The sequence below is a fragment of the Lytechinus variegatus genome, chromosome 11, assembly GCF_018143015.1.
Source record: "Lytechinus variegatus isolate NC3 chromosome 11, Lvar_3.0, whole genome shotgun sequence".
Classification (NCBI taxonomy): Eukaryota; Metazoa; Echinodermata; class Echinoidea; order Temnopleuroida; family Toxopneustidae; genus Lytechinus; species Lytechinus variegatus.
Window position 1 is genome coordinate 1407361 of NC_054750.1, and position 23828 is coordinate 1431188.

At 35.4% G+C, this 23828-nt stretch overlaps 1 protein-coding gene and 1 long non-coding RNA gene across 2 annotated transcripts; both read right to left on the bottom strand.

Annotated features, from left to right (window-relative positions):
- Nucleotides 1-683: 683 nt before the first annotated feature.
- Nucleotides 684-5299, bottom strand: LOC121423834. The gene is made up of 3 exons (XR_005971315.1): nt 5025-5299; nt 2124-2274; nt 684-1284 (listed from the first exon to the last, which is right to left on the bottom strand). It is a non-coding gene; the product is annotated as an uncharacterized LOC121423834 (long non-coding RNA).
- Nucleotides 5300-6445: 1146 nt separating this feature from the next.
- Nucleotides 6446-19269, bottom strand: LOC121423833 (SOSS complex subunit C-like). Its single transcript, XM_041619339.1, has 5 exons — nt 19109-19269; nt 10385-10478; nt 9358-9391; nt 6968-7027; nt 6446-6642 (listed from the first exon to the last, which is right to left on the bottom strand). The coding sequence occupies exons 1-5, from the start codon at nt 19137-19139 to the stop codon at nt 6541-6543; spliced, it is 321 nt and encodes a 106-aa protein (XP_041475273.1). The 5' UTR covers nt 19140-19269; the 3' UTR covers nt 6446-6540.
- Nucleotides 19270-23828: the final 4559 nt, after the last annotated feature.

Sequence of the window (23828 nt, forward strand, 5' to 3'; positions counted from 1 at the left end):
AAACAAGCCTAAATAAAAAAGAAAAGAGACGGGGTTTAATCCTTGCCCAAAACTGGCGATTAGAGATAGGGCGATGGGGGGGGGGTCCAATTTAAAATATGCTCACTTATTGCCCAAATTCAAAGAGGAGTGCACATGAGGGGCCACTACTCATCACGGCTTTGTGCCTTAATTGGGACACGTTCATACCACCTGTATCCCTTAATCCATACCTCTGTCACCAATCATTTACATTTATTCATCTTTGAGCACCAGGACATTTTCTTTCTATCTCTCTCTCTCATCAAATGTAACCCCCCCCCCCTCGAAAAAGATGCTTTATCCTTTTATCGCTTTCATTATCTCCCTCCCTCCGAGATTAGGCCACTATCATTCACGAAATTTATCTTTACAATTCTCTATACATCTCTCCCTCTCTGTTAATGACTCTTTCACATTTATACTTTTTCATTTCCCTTTTCCCTTTCTAATTCACCTCGCCCGCGCTTTCTCATTATTACTTATACATTGCATCTCTACATAGATCTATCTCATTTTCATTTCTCGCCCTCAATTACTTTCCAAATTTGATAAAAACAATCCTACAATTTTCTACAAATATTAATACTATTTTAGTAGGGAAACAAGTTTGTTCTGAGGGGCAAATCATATTTTGACCACCCTCTCCCTCATCCCCGATTCAATAAAATAAACAAAGAGATGAAGCAAAAAGAATGACATTTCATGTAAATTTATTACTTTTAAAATAAATGAACACTAAAATTTGTGAAACAATGTTATCTTGTCACCTGTCCTATGACTTTATAAACATGATTAAAGTGGAACTTGGATTTAGATAAAATGTTTTTTTCATACATTATATATTATACTATTCATAAATATTTCCACTTAAAGATGAAGATTTCTGTAATATCATGAAGAGGAACTGAGTGTTGTTATTTATTCTTCTTCTTCTCATTTTCTCCTCTTCCACCCTCTTCTTTTTCTTCTTCTCCTCCTCCTTCTTGGTTGTCTTCTTTTCTACTTATTGTTTATTTGTATTAGTATGACCTATCATCATTTACATTATAATAATTTTATGATAATCATAAAATATATTCACAATGTCAATATAATGATTATTATCTTTGAAAAATGAAAATTAGTACTTTTGTTAATGTTCAAATTTTTAAAGCGTTTTTAGGATACTTGAGTAATAGATTTATGAACAGTAATATAGTTCCCTTGCCAGGTGCTACCAGGTCCATGACGTCACCTCTTCAACAGTCTTGACTCTTGAACAATCTGAAATAAGAAGAATCAGTGAAAACAACTTTAGCAACTCAACTTGATAATAGCAGAGTGTTCACATACATTTACATGTATGATATATCTCTAAAAGATTATGAAAGAGCCTTTTGAGATGGCAGTCACAAGCATAATTAAAAAAATATAGAATGTTAAATAAAAATTGGGTAAATAGCTTCCGAATATTATTTTTTTTTATATCCTTATAATTAAAGTCAGAATATATTTAATTTCAATCAAGTCATTTGAGAAAATTTTCATATGTGGTGTTACTTGAAAATGAAAATATACCCTTCTACTACTACTATTATTTTATTCTTAAATGCACTTAAATTGCGTTTATGCTTGTAAGCTCTCATTGTTAGTCTCTTTGTTGAGATTCTAATAAAATATAAATCAACCAAATCTGAATCTCTTGCAAAAGTTAAGTGGAAAATAATTGTTACAATAGTATGGATCCAATAGCCTTCCTAGATTTTGTTTTCACTTTGACGAGTTACATTGTTGTTGCTCTTACATATTTTTGAAAATGCATTCCACAATATTATCATTAATTGAAATATTAAGAGGGATCAGTTGTCTATTAAAACTTGAATTTCTATAAAAATTCATGAGATTGATATTATCCATTTTTGTGAGTAAATTTAAGATGAATTTATTACAAGATGTGGATGAATCTTAAGAGATTCATCTTTGAAAATTACTATAACAGGACATCACATTTACAACTGCTGTTAAGAACAATAAAATAAACAAGAATAAATATTACCGTACAGTAGTAGACTTGTATTTACAAGTAGAATGTTTAATAAACTCAACTTTACATAAAGACTCACCTTCATACTAGGAGCTTGACCCCCTGATCCAAAGAGAGACTTCTTATTCAATGGCAGACCATGGTAGAGTGTCTGGACTTCCCTCTCCTTTCAGTTGCTGTGCCCCTTTCTCTCTATACATGTACCTCTTCTCACCGTTTGTGTGGGTCACCTGTTAGAAAAGTGAATACCAAATTTGTCATATAGTAACAGATGAGAATGAATTCATATTTACATTTTGTATAAAAAACAACTGAAGTCCCTTCTTTAAAAAAATATATTTTTATCATTACAGATTTTGTCAAATATATTTGACAGGGGTGTTGGTACAGCTATACACAATATTTTATTTTAAGGCAAATGAGGTCTAGTCTTTCAACCTTGAAATGGTTTGATTAATACACTTAAAATCGGGATTCAAATTTTAACCTTAGGGGTTGGTACGATAAGGGGTGCTAATTGTTTATGGGTGAAGCATAAGTTATATTAATCACGATATAGGGCGCAGATTTGAACCATGTAATAGAGGTTAAAAATTTGAACATTTTTAATCTCAAGTATTATGCACCTTTATAAAAGGTTAAATGTTTCCCCTTTTATTGTTTAAACAAACTTTATGGGTGCAAACAATAGCAAGGCAACTTTTTTGCACCTTTATCACTTAGGGTGCAATATTAAAAGAATAGTACAAGTGATTCATTTAGGCTTTATTTTTTTTAAATGTTAGAAAAATGATTCACACACTCCATAGATAAATACTTCTAATGAAGATAGGTTTTGATAGGTAAGAAAATTGTAGGACCTATAATTCTATTATTTATACAATTAGGAATTTATTTTAACTTCAAATTGCCAGGGTTTGTTTTCTAAAAAAAAAAGCACTCCTCTAATAATTGATCTAAAAAAATCCTCTTTAAATAGGTAAAAGGAATAGAATATACTATGAGGAATTCTTAATAACAGTCATCAAGAGAACTTCATTTATCATGGTTATTTTTATCCACAGATCAGAAACCAAATCCTGTAGTTACCAGTAATTGAAATGCCTTTTCTCCAAGCACATTATTTGTGCACTGTTTTGTAAATTAATAGAAAAGGCATTTGATATTTTTTTAACCTGTTTAACAAATCAAGGAACTAAAATGTGTATCTATCATAGATGTACTTTAATATCTTTATTAGATATTAACATACAACGTAGTCATCAGTTTTCGTGAAGTTACATGTCTTTTCAGTTCAATGTTTAACTTAATTAGTTCAGTGTGTAATTCTTTTTTTTCTCCCCCCCCCCTTCTTTCCCTTCCTGTTCAGTAGTCTCCAGTCTTCGTTAACACAGAGGGTGACCCAGGATTTTCTAAATTATTTTATCTTCTTTATTACACACCAATCACTTTGTTGTTTTTTCTGAATGGAGAGGGCCCCCCCCCCTCGCTGCTAGGGTCTTATACTCTACACATGTTATTGTAGTGCACATCTACCAACTAATGAATCATCTAGGCCTCTACTCCTGGCACTAGAAAACAATATTATATTAGAGCTAGACACCCTATTCCATACATGTAGCTCTACCATAAACCTAGGGGGCTCTATCACCGTAGCGTCGGCAGTGGAGGACCCGTCTCCCAAAGGTCTAAGTTTAATTGTATTTGAATTTTGATGTCAGAGTTAAAAAGTCAGGCTTAAGATTAGACATAGAATAGATCTAAAGTAACTTTTGTAGTTCTAGTAGATCTATATTACTTGTTTCATATAGATGATATATAGGCCCAACAAATGATTAGCTTACTATAAATGATGTAAACACAGTTTCAATTTTGGGCCCTGAGCTAGATCTATTCTGGATTTCTTGTATTGCTAAACAGTTACTAGATAGGTCTCGATTTTGATCTATTAATAAAAGCATGAATGGAAGGAGCCCCAGCCAGACTCAGTCCAGGGGCAGGGCTGCACCACCTCATTCACTGGCCAGGACCAAGGCCCAAACAAGGGTAGGCCTAGTCAATTGTAGGGCCAGCTCAGCTCACCTAGGTAAGATAAGTTTAACTTAGAATTTTTTTGAGCTAGACTAAGTCTAAATTAGACCCTAGACTTAATCTAGTCCTAGATAGATAACTAGAGATCTAGATCTACACAAGAACTTAATAACGGGGCCAAGCTCTTACTTGCTAGGGCCTAGCCCTGCATTGACACTGACAGTGACATGCCTAAATTTCAGTTTTTTTTTAAAATCTCCGAACATAGGCTCAGCATTACTGCGGCAGCCCGAACATGTGACACTGTCTGAAGACGTGTCGGGGTCCCCGGGGCAAGGCTCAGCACAACTAATTATTTAGGCCTGGGCTAGGCCCTCACGGTGAGTGACAGAGCTGTTTTGTATAGACTCTAGAGTGTCTAGTCTAGACTTCTAGTCTAATCGTAGTTAGACAGTCCGGCTCTAACGTTGGGCTAGGCCTAACAAGTACCGTTAACGTAGATCTAGGCCTTGATCTTTCCAATTCCAGGGAGAGCAGGGATGCTCTTAAAAAAACTTTAATTTCAAATCAATGAAAATGTCCAATAAAATGTAGTGAAGATTAATTAAAACTGTTTTCTGTCAGTGTTCATCCCATGAATTATTTGTGTTTATCCGACGCCGGAACCTTAAAATCAATGTTCAATGTCGTGAAGATAATTTAACACTGTTCTGTTGGTGTTGATTCCATGCATTATTTGTCTTTATCAGACGCCGGAACCTCCGGCTAGCACTGCCAGCGGTGTACGGCTAAGAGCAGCCGGAGAGTATCCGAGCAATCGTTACATAAAATTGACGGCGATAATGATTTATTTAAAACATCTCTTTATACTTAGAATCTTTGAATTTTGGTCAGAACGTGAGATATATCTATGATCTACGATATACAACAATGAAAATTTGATACATACCAAAATAGGCCTCTATCCCGTCCAAATAGGAAGCCGAAGACCCCTTTTTCGCAAGAGCTTCCTGCGGCTGAAAAATGACAACTTATGCCAAGTTTATGTCAACAGGCTCGTTCATGACTATTCAGTTTATGTATATCGCGTGATAACTTGGCATAAGCTAAAACAATACATAAATATTTTTATGCAACGAAATTTATGTCAACGACATAAGCTATGCATGATTTTATGTCATGATCGAAATTTATGTCATTATGACATAAATTTTTATGCAACAGGGCCCAGAAGTGTTTGCAATGAAACACGTACCCAATAGTGCAATACACAAATGTGATATGATTTACTTGAGTATATCAAGACACTGCTCGTCTGATATCATGCTTAACCAATTCGATATTGGCAATTAAACAAGAATGTCTTTACAATATTCAATTCTATGTACAACATAATAGAGGCATCATGAATTTTCACTGGATGTTTGACTACATGCATTAAACATTTCGAAATGTACAAATACATGTATGCAAATTATATAAGTTTTCTTTGTGTAGTAATGGAAATCATGTTTATAAAGGTGTGTAAAACATTGCAAGAACAGGGAATAATTTTCCTGGTATCGCATCGCAATGTGCTCCACGTTTTGGAAAGACTGCTATGCATATCTTATAACATTTTTTTTTTACATAGGACTGTACAATACTTAGTCGAGAGCTTTTCTCTTATGACCAAAAATGCTATTCAAATTTGTAAAGCAAAATTATTCCATGTAAGAATCATTTTGGGTTACACTCACAAATGAGAATATCGTCACTTGTTTTCAATAGAAAACAAATAATTTGCTATAAAACGAACTAATCCTAAAATAAATACATTTGATGAGTTATCGTATCATACTATATTCAAGAAAAGATCAATTTATAGTGACTATCAATATTAAAATCATTAATTTCAAAATAATAAACATCTTAAATATGAATTCACTGAAGTTGATTTCTAAGAAATGTATCAAAATCAAGTATTAAAACAAATAACACTTGCTTTCCTATAAACATCAAATATTCCATGGAGTTGTTTTTTAATAATGTCTCCACCATTTTAGCAAAGCATGCAAACATAGTGACATATTTGTTTGTTTGTATTTTGTAATTAATATGCAATCATAAAACATTTCAAATAGAAATTAAATGATGTTGGTTCTAATAATATCTGGATTAGGCATTTTAATTCAACAATCGAGTATTTAATGATTTTGAGGAAAGCAAGCACAAAATCATCAACCGTTGTGAATAACACATTATACATTTAATAATTGAAATAGACATTTAATTGGTGTTTTGATGAAATATACCTCCCTAATAAGTGATGTACTGTTCTCACATCTTAGTTGGGGCATAAATGTAGCATCAAAGCAGGAAATATTTCCCTTGATCCTTTACACACGTGTTATATATCCCACTGGCAAAGCTGGGTATTTCTGAATGTCTGTGTCGTAAAGTCTTGATGCTATAGCAGGCATGCATCATTCTATAGGCTGAGCTATCCTGGGTATAACTGGAAGGATGAGGTTCCCGTACGATGAGTCTTGGGTGATGAAATATGCTGAAGAATTTGTATGGGCATGCTGCATGGGGAGGACAAAATAACCATCACTTCTTGAATTTTTTGTTACGAACCAAAAACGAGTCATCAAGGAAAAATGTAGAGTATGGGTCTGGTCATGAAAATAAATGGAATACGGGTACTTACATTGATTGACAAAAACACAATAAAAGAGATTCCAGGATTGCTGAATTATTAATGATTCAAGATGACACTGATGCTATGCCTAAACTTTTAAGCACTTGTTAAATCATGCACCGAATTAACACTATGGGGCTCAAGCTTTTTCAAATTGCTTGGAGATGCCCAAGGCCACTATTTTTCTGTTAACAAAATAAAAAATATACCTGCAACGCTTGTTGCTGTTTATTAGCTGACATCTGAGCTTCTTGGGGGTCGCGCATCAACTGAAATAAAGATTTAAATGAAACATGAAATCAATTTGAAAGAACTACAGCAGGAGAGCAAGTTGGCCTACGCTCTAATGCTGAATGCAGGTAGAAGTAGACCATCCACTTTACTGTTAAGTTATCAATATTTACCAAAGTGAAGCAATTTTTATACCAGATTTTGCAAAACATATATGTTATCTACCTCTATATCTCCCAAGTTGAACATATTACTGTGATCATAGTATATCTGACTTAGGCAGAGTTACCTGTATATATCAGCTCGTATTCTCAAAAGAGGTTTCAATTGTACCATGATACAAAACCATGGACTATGCAAAATTTGTACATAAAAATTTTATGCTTATTTCATCGAGTACACTATGAAAAGTCCAATTACAAATGCAAACTTTTAGCTAAGGGGGTTAATTGAAGAACGATAATGTAAGAAATCTGCATAGTCCATGGTTTGTACCATAGTACAACTGAAACTTACTTTGAGAATATAGGCTCATCATGTATATTTGTTATCTCATGGGTGTTTTAAAGAAATGCTATCATGCGCATTTATCAAATAACTGGAAAATAACATAAAGTTTAATACGAGGAGCCATCTAATAAACTCAAGCGACATTCTTTACTTCAGCCTTGGGTATTTCAGGCTTAGCCAAGAGAAGGCAGCTTACCGTGTGAGGAATGACGATATGTGTAAAATATACAGAGCATTATATCATGTTGTTTGTCATGAAACTCTTTGCACCAAGTGGGTAAGTACCAAGACGATATCAAATTCCAAAAAGGTCTAATGGTAACATTTGAGACCGTGACATTCCTTGGCTCTCAGTAGCTTTGATTCTTTCTGTGCAATCTAGAATACTTACATTGTACTGAAATGATTACACTTTCCTATAACTTGTATAACTTTCATACATTTTGTGGGTGTCACAGTAACTTTGCCTGGAAAACACAATTCCTGTGGATTTGTAAGGAGGAGTGCACCCATTAAAAGAAAATATTAAAACTCTGGTCTTTTGATGCAAACTTCTGTTAAAGGGGAATCCAGCCTTGGTCATAAAAGGTAGTGTTGGAAAGGAGAAAATAGATAAAACAGAATGGTGAAAGTTTGAAAGAAATCGGACCAGCAATAAGAAAGTTATGGCTGCTTTAAAATTGAAATCCCTATGATTATGTAGATTTCAAATTGGCAACTGGGTAAGTAAATTATGACAAGAGGCAAGGACAACTTTCCCATAGGCCATGTACTTAATTATCAGGGATTTGTGGTTTTCTCCTAACTGCCCATTCCCCTGGGGCAGTAATCTAAATATAATCCTAGTAGTATATTGTTTTATGTCCTCATGAAAGAAAAATAAAATTTGAAGTAAAACATTTGAAAAAATGACCTATTAGCCATTTTATGTATTGGAGTAAATGGAAGAGTAGTCCTTGCCTTACATCACTATGACATCACATATGTGGCCAATTTGCAGTCTCCATGGATCTAGGGATTACCAATATTCACAACTTTAAAAAAATCATAACTTTCTTATCATTTGTCAGATAGTGTTCAAACTTTCACTATCAACTTGTCTGATTTTTCTTATTCCCCTAAGAATAAGTTTTTATTTGGGTTGGATTCCACTTTAAGCTCTCAGCTGATACCTAATAATGGATGTGGTTCATTATTAAAGGACAAGTCCAGCCCAACCAAAAGTTGATTTGAATATAAAGAGAAAAATCCAACAAGCATAACACTGAAAATTTCATCAAAATCGGATGTAAAATAAGAAAGTTATGACATTTTAAAGTTTCACTTAGTTTCACAAAACAGTTATATGCACATCCTGGCTGGTATGCAAATGAGGAGACTTTGATGTCATCCACTCACTATTTCTTTTGTTTTTTGTTATATGACATATTCTAATTTTCTCCTCATTGTCAAGTGATACAACGATTAATTCCTCCCTGAACATGTGGAATTAGCATTGTTTAATACTATATGGTTCATTCAAGTTGGTCCTTATTGTCAAATCTATAAAAAATGAAATATTGTTTAATTCAAACAATAAAAAACAAAAGAAATAGTGAGTGATGGACATCATCGACTGACTCACCTAGTTGTGCATATCACTGATTAATGAAAAATAAGCAAAACTTTAAAATGTCATAACTTTCATATTTTACATCCGATTTTGATGAAATTTTTAGCACTATGCTTATTTGATTTTTCTCTATTCATTAAAGTCAGCATTTTCCTGGGGTGGACTTGACCTATTAAATGTTACCAGAAAATGAATTCAACCTTGACTTTTCTTTTTTTTTAATATCACAAAGTCTCATGTACTTACCCCCATTCCATTGTCTTTTAACTGCATTCCAGCCCTGAAATAAGTGGGAAAAATATCAATAATTTACTCATTACAAGACTTTTCAACTAACAGATATTATGAAAGTAACATAGACTATCTTTCTAAATGTGTTATATAAATTTATAAAAATTTATATATCGTTTCATACTTCGTGTAAGTTATTTACATTGTAATTATCATTACCCCAGTTATCTGGGGAGCGTTTCATGAAAGGACTTGCCAGACGTTTTATCCGACAAGTACTGTTTTATCCGACAGTTACTATGGTAACAGTGCCTCTCAGCCAATCATAATCAAGGAAAGTTTTCAAACCTGACAACTTGTCGGATGAAAATGTTGATGAAACGCTCCCCTGATCCTTCTGCAATATTAATAAGCATTTCTGAATCTATCACCACATGGCATATTTTCCTTGATGCAACTGGTATCATAGTCATATTCAAAATAAAATCAGGAAACACTTTGGGATATCATTATAATATAATACAATATGATTAAAATTACTTAATAATTATTTTAAAGATAATTGCAATGTAAAGTGTGAGTGTGACCCAAAATAATTCTTGCAATCATGTTTCACACATCTTTATAAACATGATTTCTGTTTATACTACACACACAAAAAAATTATGTAATTTGCCCCAACCAAACATCCAGTGAAAATTCATGATGATGCCTCTATTATGTTGTACATAGAATTATTGAATATTGTAAAGATATTCTTGTTGGTTATATTGCCAAAGTGTAATAAGTGCTATATGAATGTTACCATTATCATCATTTTAATCTACAGAATTCATCATCTCTGTATTAAATTAAACGACTGGAATTCATTACCAAACTTTGCAATCAGTGTAACAAGTACAAATCAGTTCAAATCTATTCTTCATCCATGCCAGAGAGGCAGCATGATCTGGAGGGGCAAATACTTTTAAAAGTAAACATAGAAGTCAATGGCTTTACGGAACAACATTCTGGACTTTTAAACTTGACCCCTAACACTTACCCCCCTGGTCCAGCTGATTGCATCCTGGCACTCATTCGTTTCTTCTTCTCCTGCAAGTCTTCAAGTATTGCCATTCTATGATTCTGCTGTGCAACTGTGGCAAAGAAAATAGACATTCAACTGGAATATAATCTGTACTCATCTAATCTTTGACAAGGTCTGTTAACCATTATTATGCATGTTTGATATCATAACTCTGACTGTAACAATTTCTGAATTATCTTGAAAAAATGTAAATCATATTATCTGGGTTTTTTTTTTCAAAGTTGACATATGTGTATTATATGACCTTTGACATTCTCTCTCTATTTTCTGATCCCTCTGCTTGGTTTAGAGATCATCGGGTCATGTGAAGTAGAGTAAAGTAGTGACCTGAAATTGCATTCATCCATTTGCTGATAACTAATTATTACATGACAATCATATGAAAGACAAACTTAAAATTAGTTAAGAAACATTATGAAAGTTAATTTACCCTAAATGACCTTTGGCCTTGATCATGTGACCTGAAACTCTTACAAAGATAATCACTATAAATGATAGTTGATGACTCTTATTAAGTCCAAGTTCGATGACATTTTAAAAATTTAACCTTTGTTAAGATTTCAATCTTGACACCCAAAACATGGTCTACGTTCATTAACCTAATTTATATTTAAAGGTCAAGTCCACCTCAGAAAAATGATAATTTTAATATAGAAAAATCAGACGAGCACAATGCTGAAAATTTCATCAAAATCAGATGTAAAATAAGAAAGTTATGACATTTCAAATTTTCGTTTATTTTTAACAAAATAGTTATGAGAACGAGCCTTATCCAAATAAACAATGATTAAAAAACAACCCAAAAATAAAAAGAAGAGAAAAGAAAAAATAAACGGCTCAAATGCAGTCGTTTGGTGACGGATAGTATGCTCTGACATCTCGCTGATATAAGGATTAGACATGGCATAAGTTTTATGCTATGATAACTAAAGCATGGGGGGGAGGGCACTCTGACTTTCAAAATTATTAATTCTTTAAACATCTATATCTAGACAAGGAGGGTCCAGGATTTTCCAAAGGGGGGAGCATTATTATCTACGGCAGTCAAAAAAATTTAGGGGGGCACCAAAATTTTTGACAAAAAAAGGTTATCAAAGGGGGGGGCGAAAAAAAAATTTGCCCAAAAAAAGTAACGTCCCCCCATAGGCAGCGGGGGGGGGGGTCGTGCCCCCCTCTAATTTTGAGGTGGGGGACGATCGCCCCCCTAATTTTTTTGTTGATAACCTTTTCTTTTTTGCTTGTCAATTTTTTTTTCGTGCGTGCCCCCTAAATTCCAGTGGACCCCCCTAAAAAAATCATGTGGTTTCCCCTAAAATTTGTGCTGATAAACTTTTTTTTGGGGGATAGGGCTTGTCACTAAAGTTTGGTGCCCCCCCCCTCCCAAAATTTTGCTTTCCGCTGCCAATGGTCCCCACCTGAAATTTAGGGGGATAAGGCCTATGGAGGGCACATTTTCCCGATACAAATTTGATATGCCTTAAAAAATGTTTTTACCAAAAATGGAAAGTCCTTTCGTCCCTAAAAATTGACAAGCAAAAAATAGGGCCTATTAACAAATTACAATTTTGGCTCTCGATAATTATGCCCCTTGGATCCACCAGTAATCTAAGGGGAATTTTTTTTTATAGTTTTGATATGGCTACCTTCTCGGAGGGCGTCCTCGCCGCGGTAGCTGGATAGTGCTGCAAAAGAGTAGGCTTTATACTTCTTTTGCAGCATTAACTGACACTCCGAGACTTATAATTTTACCTTATACTTAAAAAATGAATGATACAAAATAAAACTTAAACACTTGTTTTTAGAGTAAGTTGATGTAAAAATATATTCAGTCTGGGGCCATTGGCGTAGCAACGGTGGGCCGGGGGCATCTGCCCCCTTGAGATTTGGGGCCCCCTCCCCAGGGGCCCCCCAGAAAAAATTGGAAGAGAAAATAAGTAAAGAAAAAAGGGAGAAAGAAGAAATAAAAAGGAAAAGAAGTAGAAAGACAGAAGAAAAAAGAAGAGAAAAATAAGGAGGAAGACGAGTGAATGAAATAATGTGAGGGGAAGACTTGCAATTTTTAAAAAATCTTTTCATGTTACTATATAAAATTTTTGCTGGCGCTTTGCGCCATAATTGCCTGTTCGATGGGATTCATATCTTTCTCAATAGGCTGATGTGGAGCAAGTTTTGAAGTCAATATGCAACACATATTTTAGCTCGGACATCGAGCGTTCATTATTTTTTTTCATTTACAAATTTAATTGCTCTGTAAAATGTCCGTTTTATGGTCTACATTATCAGCATTTTAAGCTCATGCTGCGTGGTCACATTGTTTGATTTGCCAAGTTCATATTGTCTACGGGTATTCCATAATGTTCATTCCATTCAACAATTCAGAATGCCCAGAATTTAGGTCTGAATATAAAACATGCGCGATAGCGTGCACGTTCTTTATTTAAAATGTACTTAAATTATTCAGTTTTACATCAGAATATCAATAATTGTCTGCTCACGCTTCACGATCGCATTATTAATGATACCCAATTGACTATATCCTATTTATGACTTACAAAATATGAATAGAGTGTCCCGCTTTTAGGTCTAAAATCTCAGTTATCTTTCTCTCGCGCTTCGCGCTCGCATCAATTGTTTAGTTAAATACCTATCGGCTATCCCATTAATTAATCACGTTTTTTTAGGTCGGAATGTCAAAAAATTTGCTCGCGCTTCGAGCTCGCATTATTGAAATATATACCGTCTTCATGGGTAACTGTAAGCAGTCCTTAACAGGTCTCTTTTCGATAAGGCTAGAACAGTTGATAAAAATTTATGTTCAAGCTTGGGGGTACATACGAATCTTGTTGAGGATCACACATAACATTGCCCAGAAAATTAAATTTCAGGAAAAATACATTAAAGTATAAAAAAAAATCGCTCGCGCTTCGCGCTCGCACTTTTATGAGATTATTTTATGTTTATGTTGTTTTATAAGAATAAAACTAACAAGTGACTGATATAGGTGAAGATAATTTCGGGCCCCATCCCCTATTGGCGAAATTCGGATCTCTTGTGGACACATACACACCCCCTGAAAAAGCAAGGACCCTGGAAAAAATCCTAGCTACACCACTGTCTGGGGCATGGAGACTTGGAACTCTGCCCCATATCACTGTGCTTGCCTCGCTCGATTTGTATCATAAAAAAAAATGTTTCCACATTAAAATACAGATCTAAGTACAATGGCCAGAAATATTAGTACGAATAAGCTAGCAGAATTTGTATCATACCACCCATATAATTGAACGCCAACGAAGGCGTTTCTAAAACCTGTTTGTTTTATCCTACTTTTCCACTAACATGACTAAGATCTATCCCTTTTGCGTGTCACATGAAAGTAGTTTTGTGTGCAGATCTAGCGTACCGGTAGGACCACATGCAGTCATTAATAGGTCTCTATTTTTTTTCAACAAATGATGTCTAACTCACGCTTTCTTTAAAATTAATAAATTAGAGTCCTTGTATATGGTCCTGGGAAGTGGGGTGCTCGGGTTGTGACCCCCAAGATTTTTTTTTTTTTAGCTGGTGGTGCGTTTTTTTTGTACACGTACGACAGGGGGAGTGGAGCAAAGTTGAAAGTGGGGAAACATTAAAGGGGCACTTTTTAGTGATTTTTTAAAGTGGGGGCATTGAGCTCCCACCTATCCCCAGGATCGCCGCCCCTGAACCAGAAGCACCATCCCCTGGAAATCAGTTTAGTATGATATTCGACCAAAATCAACTTATCTTTAGAGAGATAATTTCTTTCCCTTGGCTTTTTTTTCAAAGCCAGCAACCCCTTTAAAAGATATCTCCTCGGGCAATCCTCATGATTATCTAAAAAAATAGTGACGGATGGTATACCTGGTAATCATATTACTAGCAGTGGCGGTATTGCCACCCCCTCCCAGTTGTTTTTTTTCAAGTAGTTTAAAACAGAAAGAAGAATGACATTGATTTTTGTACCGCATTATATTTCATCAATAATTTCATTGGTAGAAACACACACACAAAATTCAAAATTTCATGTTTAGCCCCTTTTTCAAAACTATTCCGCGGCTCCTTGAAGAATGGAGAGATGGATGAAAGGAGAGAAACAAATAGGATGAAGGGGTTGATTCAGCTTTCGTCAAGGGGGGGGCGAATTCTTTTTTCACCCGTATTTTTCCCCAAGCGGCCGCGCGAAGATGATTTATATTTGTTTCTTTGAAGAAATGTTACTTTTTAGCTTTTGTCTTATAAATCAACATAGATATATAACCCTTTTTATTTAGTGCCAGCGCAAAGCGCGAGCTAATTCATTGAAATAATTATTTTTTGATCCACAAACTTTGAAATTTCTGGGCAATGTTTATCATGAAAAAAAATGTTTATGCAACTAAACAATTACTAAGAACGCAAAGCGCAAGCAGAATTGACATCATATATAGGCACTTTTTGTAACTTAAACAGGATACATGTAGGTACGCAACTCAGCAACTGATGCGAAGCGCGATCACAAAATTTGAAGATTTAGACCTAAAAACGAGACATGTCTATTCGTGTCTTTTTACATCATGCAAGGAAAGGATTTTTTGCCCGGGGATTTTTGTATACGTTTCGAACTGATCAAAAAGGTACCTGTTAAGGACTATTTCACTTAATGGAGACGTTACTTCAACAATAAAATAATGCAAGCGCGAAGGGCGAGCCCGGCGATTTTTTTGGACTCTTCTAAATAAAAAATGGAAAATTTAAATCAGTTATTGTGACCATGAACAGGATCGTCGCTATAAAACAATTAATGCGAGCGCCAAGCCCGAGCAGAAAAAAAATCGAGATTTAGACCTAAAAAATGGGACACTCGATTCATGTGTTGTACATCATGAAAAGGATGAGTAATAGGGGTTCCTCCTACATTAAAAATGCGAGCACAAAGCGCTAACATAATTTTGTTTTTCTGAAACTGGATAATAATTATTGAAATACTAACAAGTTGAGTATCTGGATAAACATGCGCGCGCGTGTTTCCGATTTATGCCTACAATCTAGGCATTCTGAATATATATTTAATATACGAAAATCCAAGCGAGCACGAAGCGCGTCCTTAAAATATTTCATATTCCGATCTGAAAAAAGGATAGATTTCAGATCAAGTACTTTGTGAGGTGCATTTGGATCGCACTTAATAAAGAGCTGATATAGATTTGACAAAGGATCGGACCTGAAAGTGATGAATATTTTTCTATTCCTCTTGCTAAGCGCGAGATGAAACAAAATGGACAATTTAACCATTAAAATTAATATCTGATCTATTAATGCCTAACGACTTACCTATTCAAGCACGCACGCTCAATGCTAACTGATATAAGATTTTGAGAAATTTATGAAATAGGGCCTTCATGAAGAGTGTAGGTAGTCCACAAATGAAATAATGCTCTAGGGCACAGCGTGAGCTAAAAATGTTGATACTCAGATCATAAGACAAATATTTTACAAAGCACTTTTTTATTGATTCGTGATACCTCGGTCACATTTTTTTCTAAGGCGAGTAGAAAACAGTTGTATTAAACATTTTTTGTGTGTGCCAGCTAAATATTGGTGGTTTCAATAAAAAAGAATGAAATGGCTGTTTCGACTTTCCGCACGGCCGCCGTACAAGCAAATGTGACCGAGGTATAAATAAAAAAAATAATAATGAAAGTTCAATGTTCTATAGCTGACTGTAGAGTATATGTTTTGTATTTTGACTGCAAAGCTTGAAATGTCAAGCTGATATATATCAGCTATTGAGCAATATGTACTCATCGAAAATGAGCAATGCGAGTGCGAAGCGCGAGCGAAAATGTCAATTTTGCATGTTTTTTTTTTAAATCATCAAAGTCTATCCCCTCCCTAATTTTATTCACTTTTCTCCCTCCCATTCCCCTCTTCCTTTTCCCCTCTCTTTTCCTTCTGTTTCTTCTTCCTTTCTTAATTTTTTGGCCAACGGGGTGGGGGGTGACCGGCCCCCTGATCCCTTCTTTGGTAGCGATTGTGAAAGCATTTGAATTATTCACCTCACAGTGCATGTTAAACGGGGAAAATAGGAAATGGCTAATTTTGAAAATCATTAATGTGATGGAGCCCTATTCAAGTTTATTTTCATCTATATACACCTTGACAGGGGCTGATCCAGGATTTTCAAAAGTTGAGGCATTCAATACAAAAAATAAACAAGACCTAGTATACTAGACCCCCCCCCCCTTTAATAGGTGAAATTTGCTAGGAAAAAAATCATCAAAAGTTGAAAAATAAGTCCTCACTTGAGAATGAACGACAAAATCCACTAACAAATATTTGATATATTACGGGAGGGGGCACCTTTATTTTTCTCCCCTTTCCTTATTCCTCATCCATTCCATAGGCAGATCCAGGTGCCGGACCCAATTATGGGCGGCGGCACCCCCTCCTACTGGCGGTGCGAAAAATAAAAAGAAAGGTATATCATGCTGTTTTGTTAAAGAAAAAAAAAATCGTTTTTTTAACGGCGCCGATCGGGGAGAAAAATTGTAGCCACCCCCCATTAGCAAAATTTTGATCTACACTGGGTATTTGTCTGTCGTACCTCTGAGTAAATGAAACAAAAAAATCAACAAATCACCGTTGCACTATAGTACTAAAATTTTTGCGAGTCTTTATTTTTTAAATATTTTTGTGGAGGTTCGCATCCCGAGAATGTGAAATGACAAAAAAAGAAAAAAAAGTGCACTTAATAGGAAACACTAAACGTCCTTTTCAATTCCAATTAACTTAAAGTCCTTTATAAAAAAAAACAAGCATCATTTTTTATACCTTAACTTGTTCATCACGAATACAATGAAACCGATAATTATTTGCTTTGTTTTCGATTAATCTTTATATCATTAATTCACTTAAAATAAAATTCAAACATAAACAGGAAAACAGCACAGAAAATAATATAAAAAATGAATTGCAGTTGTATAAAACATCAGAGAAAATAACATGACAGCTAAATTCTATCTCGACAGGCACACTGTTCATTCGACCATAAAACAATCGCGCTGTTCCACTCTTTGTATACCCACAACTCTATCAGTATTGTTTCATCTTCATATGTCCTCAATGGCAAGGACACCAGCATAATAAATTCACTTCAAATAACATTCATACATACATATACAGGAAAATATCAAAGAAAATAATATAGCAAATCAATTGCAGTTGTATAAAACATGGAAGAAAATAACATGGCAGATGAATTTTATCTCGACAGGCACACTAATTCATTCGATCATGAAACGATCGCGCTGTTTCACTCATTGTACACGCCCAACTCTATCTGAATTGTTTCATCTGTCCTCAGTGCGGCAAACACTAGCAGTGATGATAAGTGCACAAGTTGCAGTTGGACGTGCGCGGAGAATGAATTAAATTCGGCGGCTGAGTCAAGTCTACAAGTCACCAACGAACTTCACGATAGACCACGCCTACTTGCCGAGGTAACCAACGTTGATTGACGGCCCATTTAGTTTTTTGAGTAGTAGGAAAAAGTGCAGGCATGTATAAACTTCATTTTAATTTGAATTCATTCAAAAAAAGCATTTTTCTTCTAATATAGATGTTTCCAAAATATTCCATGTGTAAAACATAATTTTTAAAACATTTATTGCTATATTTTTGTAATGAGAAAAGGATTTCTTACGCAACAACAAGTATGATATGTGTGGGCAAGAGAACTACCGTTTTAGTCATAAACCATATTTTTTATGATTTTATTGTGAGCCTACTCAAAGGATTTTCGTTTATTTTTTATGAATTTCTAGACCATGTTCAACAGCGCCATCTCGAGCTTGCAATAATGCATGCGATCGCACGCATTTTTCTCCATAGCGAATACACGCGACGATAATCGTGGATTTCTCGTGGATTTAACCTCCAAACGTCACTTTCGATACCACATGAAGGTAAGACACTTCATCCCACATTATTCAAATTTAATATAGACAACAACGAGCCTAAAATTTGTAACTAAGATGAACTAATTTGCTGAGGAAAAGCATTTCAATGCTCATTTTTGCCATCGAGAACAGACGATGGGTGGCAATGCGCACGATTTACGCACTTGCAATTGGCTTTTCATTTGCCCATAGGCTTTTTGCTCATTGGATCGGCCGACCTTTTGGTAACCCTACTTGCAAGTTGCCATCTTGAATGACGTCATTATCGTTAATGTCTCGATATATCGCGATTATTACTATTATCGTTTGTCTTTGTGTCGTACCCAACTAAACATCGGAATAGTATAATTTTCATGCATTTTCATCTATATCGTTTAAAGAATGTTACAATAGAATAATTAACTAGGGGCCTATTTTGAATTTGTATTTTACATATTTCTGTAACCTCGATGTGTTATAGAACCTCAAACTTTGGACTCTGGTCGGACAAAGGTGCTGGTGTTATAACAAATGGGAGCCCACACAGACACTTTACCGTCGGTGAATGGGGATTACAGTAAAATGTCAGAAATTGTTGAATAAAGCTCCAGAAACGACGGTTATTCCTGTCTATACACTAACATGAAAATAAGTACATGGGACACACCAAGTTTTAATACCCACAGTCACAGAATATCAAGACTTCAAGTTTTGCGGCATTGCTATGAAAATCTGATTTTACCTTGATTTGTGCTAGATCCTGGGGCTGACATTTCGAGGAATGTTATCAATTAAAGAAAACAAATAGGTTACAATGCTGAAAAGAGCGCAAAATATCCAAAGAAAATCATCGACCAAGGAAAACGTCCGAGGGCGGCCGAGGCTAGGCCGAGATTGGATCTGGAATTGGAAGCGAAAGAAATAAAAAACACTGGGGCCGATTGCACGAAAGGGTCTTTCCAAGGACCGTCTTTCGTGTCGCCCATCTTTTATGATACGCTATAAGCGGGGGTGTTTCTTAAATTTATGATAAAGAATAAGATTCGTTAGCTTGCTTTTAAATCAAATTTTATACAATTTCATGATATATCACATCATTTCATAAACAAATATTTTGTTTATTTTAACGGACGAATGAAATATGTTTGCAGATGATTTATTTAAAATGCGTTTCACATGGCGCATCATAAAAGATGGGCGACACGAAAGACGGTCCTTGCAAATACCCTTTCGTGCAATCGGCCCCAGCTCGCTAGCTTTCACGAGCGCACAGAGGGGATTTTCACACGTGAATCTTGAATCATCATTGGAATGATTGCAATTCATCAGACCTTTCACATGGAAAACTTAGCTGGGATTCACCTCCGCATTAGAATTCGAATTTGTGTTTGTGATTAGATAGCGTTCATGATTCTAGTTTGGTTTCTCTTGTGTTAAAAAAAAAATCGTCATTATATGGCCTTCAGAAAAATAATCATTCAAATTACGATTTTTTTTACCGTGTGAAAGGGCGGAGAGACTCGTGTGTTAATATGGCACTTTTAAACATTATTAGAGGGTCCGAATGTTTACTACCAATGGATAGGATATATATCTGATATATCTTACCAGAAAAGGGTAGGCCTATCTCGACCGGCTCATTTTAAAAATATAGGCCTATCGGTATTGCACTCTATAATTATCTCATCAACTTTAACTTTTTTCCTTTGGATATGACGAATTAATTAACATACATGTTTCAATGATTCCATAGCATTTAATTAATCGTTCAAGCTTCGATGAACATGTGGAATGTGTAAAGCTATTTTTTAAAGTCTGTTTGGACTAAAAATCAATCGCTTTATTGGCTATCTGCCACTGAAACCTTTTTTGCATAATCTACTTGATTTCACTGAGTTTTATATGAAAATCCCGACGTCGTGATCAGCGATATTCGGAAATTATATGCAAGAACTTCAATGCCTCATTTTGAAATGAAAATTCTTATTTTTTGTGCGAGCCATGTCATGTGTGAAGTTTCATGAAAAAACTCTAGGCAATAGGCATATTAAAAAAAATCATAAAAGAAACACGTATTATTTCACTTCATCTTGGGGTATACATAATATTATGTCTCAGATTAAAACTTTTTTTTTAATAAAAGGCTTTATGGTGAAACTTTTTTATTTTTAAAAATGTCGTAAGTAACAAGATTGCTATAAAAGCAATGAAGGAAATATGGAAAATGGATTTCATGGATATATAATGGATCGTGATCAAATAAATTAGCCAGGCGCTGTTCTATATTAAATTTTCTGGGGGCGGGGTGGAGCATTTGGGGGCTTAATTCAATAAAATGAAAATGGCCTTTTTATGGGAAGACTTATACTAACCATGCAGCTAGTCAGTCTCTCGATATCCCCCTAAAATCTAAAATTCTTTCTAATAATATGCGATGGAGATCAATTAGCGACCCAGCGAAAAACATAATCACATTTTCAAAATGCTTGAGAATTTGTTTTCTTTATCATGCATCAGGGCTTGATTGTTGTTGTAGATGTAGATGAAAGCATTTAACGATAGGGGGTTGGAGGGTACTGGTTATCAGGAAATGGGCTTGTGTTATCGACACCAGCCGTTTTTTAAAGAGCGATGTTTTCAAAAGTTAGATAGTTTTGAACATAATAATATATAAAAGAACATTCAATTCAATTCAGTTATTTTATTGTCATGTCCAATGATTGAAAACCCAAAATTGTCCTCAGACTCTTATTAACAAAAAGGGCATTGAAACAAAAAAATAATCAATCACAAACTAAAAATACATCAAAATAATACATACATGTAATATAAATATATCAATAAAATAATTATACATAAATATACCCTGTTTGCATGCTTGAGCGCCCACAACATGACACCAACCACGTACTGACCCACTGTATGAACCCGGGGGGGGGGGGCACTCGACCAAAAAGTGGTGGGGGTGTGCCGCGGGCCGCGAGACAAAAAACGGGGGCCTTGGAGCGGGCTTATTGTAAAAAGGAGGGTCCTCGGAACTGGCTTCGGAACTACAAACTTTTTTTGAAAACGGGGGTCCTTGGAACGTATCGCCAGTGTGTGAGTGCGTATGCATCCCTATGGAACGGGTATGCGTGTATGATGCAGCTCGCCCAGCGGCACGGCCGCCGGGTTCGCTCGCGCAGAGGCGATGGTCGGACAGTGCTCTGCGGCCGCTTTTCACCAAAATTGCAGCTTATTTGTAGCAGATCAATGCGACAGGAACGGCGTAACGAAAAATATGCGAAGCTTTGGAGCGGATTTCTTTCTTTTTCTCAATAAGACAAAAAATGCTATGCCTTGGAACGAAAATTTGAATGTAAAAATGGGGGTCTCCTCCGCGGCACATACCCACTATGCATTATATACTGAGTGCCCCCCCCGGTAAGAACAAGTGTCACCTGCAGTGGAACAATGCAGTCTAATTACTCAAGCATGCAGACAGGTACCGAGAGCATGAATGAATTACGTGAAAAAAATTAAATTGACTCCACCTCCAAAGAGTATTATAGAGTTACAACATGTGGCAGGGAATGTGGTTTAATGTCAATGACCCCCACTTTTGGAGAGGGGGGGGGGGATGGCGTGTACAAATATCCCCCCACTTTCTAAGAAAGAAAATAAATTTTAATCAATCCGTTAGTGAAATCTTTGAATATCTGTCATAACGACCATCATATTTTAAACTTTCTTTTTGAAAATGCGATTGAAAACCCAAAAAGTGTTTTTCTTTTGCTTGCTCACTCATATTTTATAATTTCTGTTAGAAAATGCGATTAAAAACTAGAAAATTTGTTATTTTTTGCTCACTCGCTTCGCTCGCTCGCAAAATAAATATTAAAATGTGTGTAAGGGGGTCTGTGGGGGTCAGTGAGAGTGTGCGCTTATACCTAAGTGTGAGATCGACAGAAAAAAAATCGTCAAAAAAGTCAATCATCCCCCCCCCCACTCCTCAGAGTGGATTTACGCCGGTTTGCATAACGCATGAATCTACACAATAAAGTCGAAGAGAATAGCGTAAAATCATTGTACATGTTACTTATATCACGGGGCGGAGGGCAGGCCTAGGCCGGGTGATTGGGGATGCAGCAAATAATTTTGACAATTCAAAACTTAATCCAATGCAAAAATGTGTCTGAAAAAAAATCTGAAACCGCTATAAAACCATCGGCAAACTTGACCTAAAAAATTATAAAGTAAAATAATTTGGAGCGCTGTTGACAAAATACGGACAGGTTTAGAAGTCTTTTAGAGCTGAAACTTTAATATTATGACATTAGTATATATTCGTTGTGGATTAAGTATGCCTACATGGAAGTTGATTTGAAAAAGTCCAAGGCATGCAGTCTATTAATACTAATATACAGGAGATCATTGACTTCCTTAATTCTGCATTTAGTTGTCAGGGGCGGAAATCTCTCCCAATAGGTAGGGGGACAAGGGGCTTGAAAATTTGACAAGAAAAAAAGATTATCACCCCCAAATTTAAGGTTATTTTGACGAAGATAAATTTGACAAGCAAAAAATAAAATAAAAAGGTTATCATCCTCAAAGTAAGGTCGTCTCGTCCTAAAATGCATGTTTTATTTCGATTTTGAATAATGTATTTCTTACCATCACAAAAGACCACAAATAGTAGGGGGGCATTTGATATTGTGTCCCCTACTATTTTGAGTAGGGGGACACGTCCCCCCCTGGGATTTCCGCCCATGGTAAAACTTGATTTTAGAGCACTTTACGACATTAAGAGAATACTGCATTAATTGATTTGTATGTATTTATCTTATTTAATTGTGCTCATAACAATCGTTAATTTCAGAACACTGAAAATAATCGTCATACAATTAAGAAAAACACACACACACTAAAAAAAGGAAATAACACCAGCTAATGCCTGGGGAATATTAAAAGAAATCAAATTTCAGTTAGAAGACTCTCGTCCTCATTAGCTGATGACACAATGATTTAAGTAGGGGAAGGCGGGGTAAGTTGAGCATAGGGGCAAGTTGAGCCACCAGCCCCAGGCCAATAACATAATGAATGAGTCAGACATTGTGGTGGTGTCATGTATTGATGGCCCATAGCATAACCCCTAACCCCACCACATTGTTTTCCACTTTGAAACAAAAAGTAGTTTTTTAGAGGGAAAAGTATGAATTTCAACCACAAAAGTAAAAAAGAGTGTGAAATAGATAAGTGCTTTATACACACACACGTCTTTAAATATAGTAAAGACATGATAACAACATTGTTAGTCCAGGTATGGATCTTCATTCTTGTTATAGTCTTTTATATGATGGATGCATAATAAATGTGTGGATACAAAATTATCGCACTAAGTTCGGACTGGGGTAAGTTGAGCCAAACAGCATGGGGCAAGTTGAGCCATGGTAATTCTTATGGTAATGTATCTTAAAAAACAA

What these genes read in the sequence shown, in the direction of transcription:
- LOC121423833 (XM_041619339.1), bottom strand. Translation starts at nt 19,139, where the DNA reads ATGTCAGCCCCAGGATCTAGCACAAATCAAG. An exon ending in CAATCAGCTGGACCAGGGGG is followed by an intron (nt 9,392 to 10,384) that starts GTAAGTGTTAGG and finishes CACTTATTTCAG; the next exon opens with GGCTGGAATGCAGTTAAAAG. An exon ending in AACAGCAACAAGCGTTGCAG is followed by an intron (nt 6,643 to 6,967) that starts GTATATTTTTTA and finishes CTCCCCATGCAG; the next exon opens with CATGCCCATACAAATTCTTC.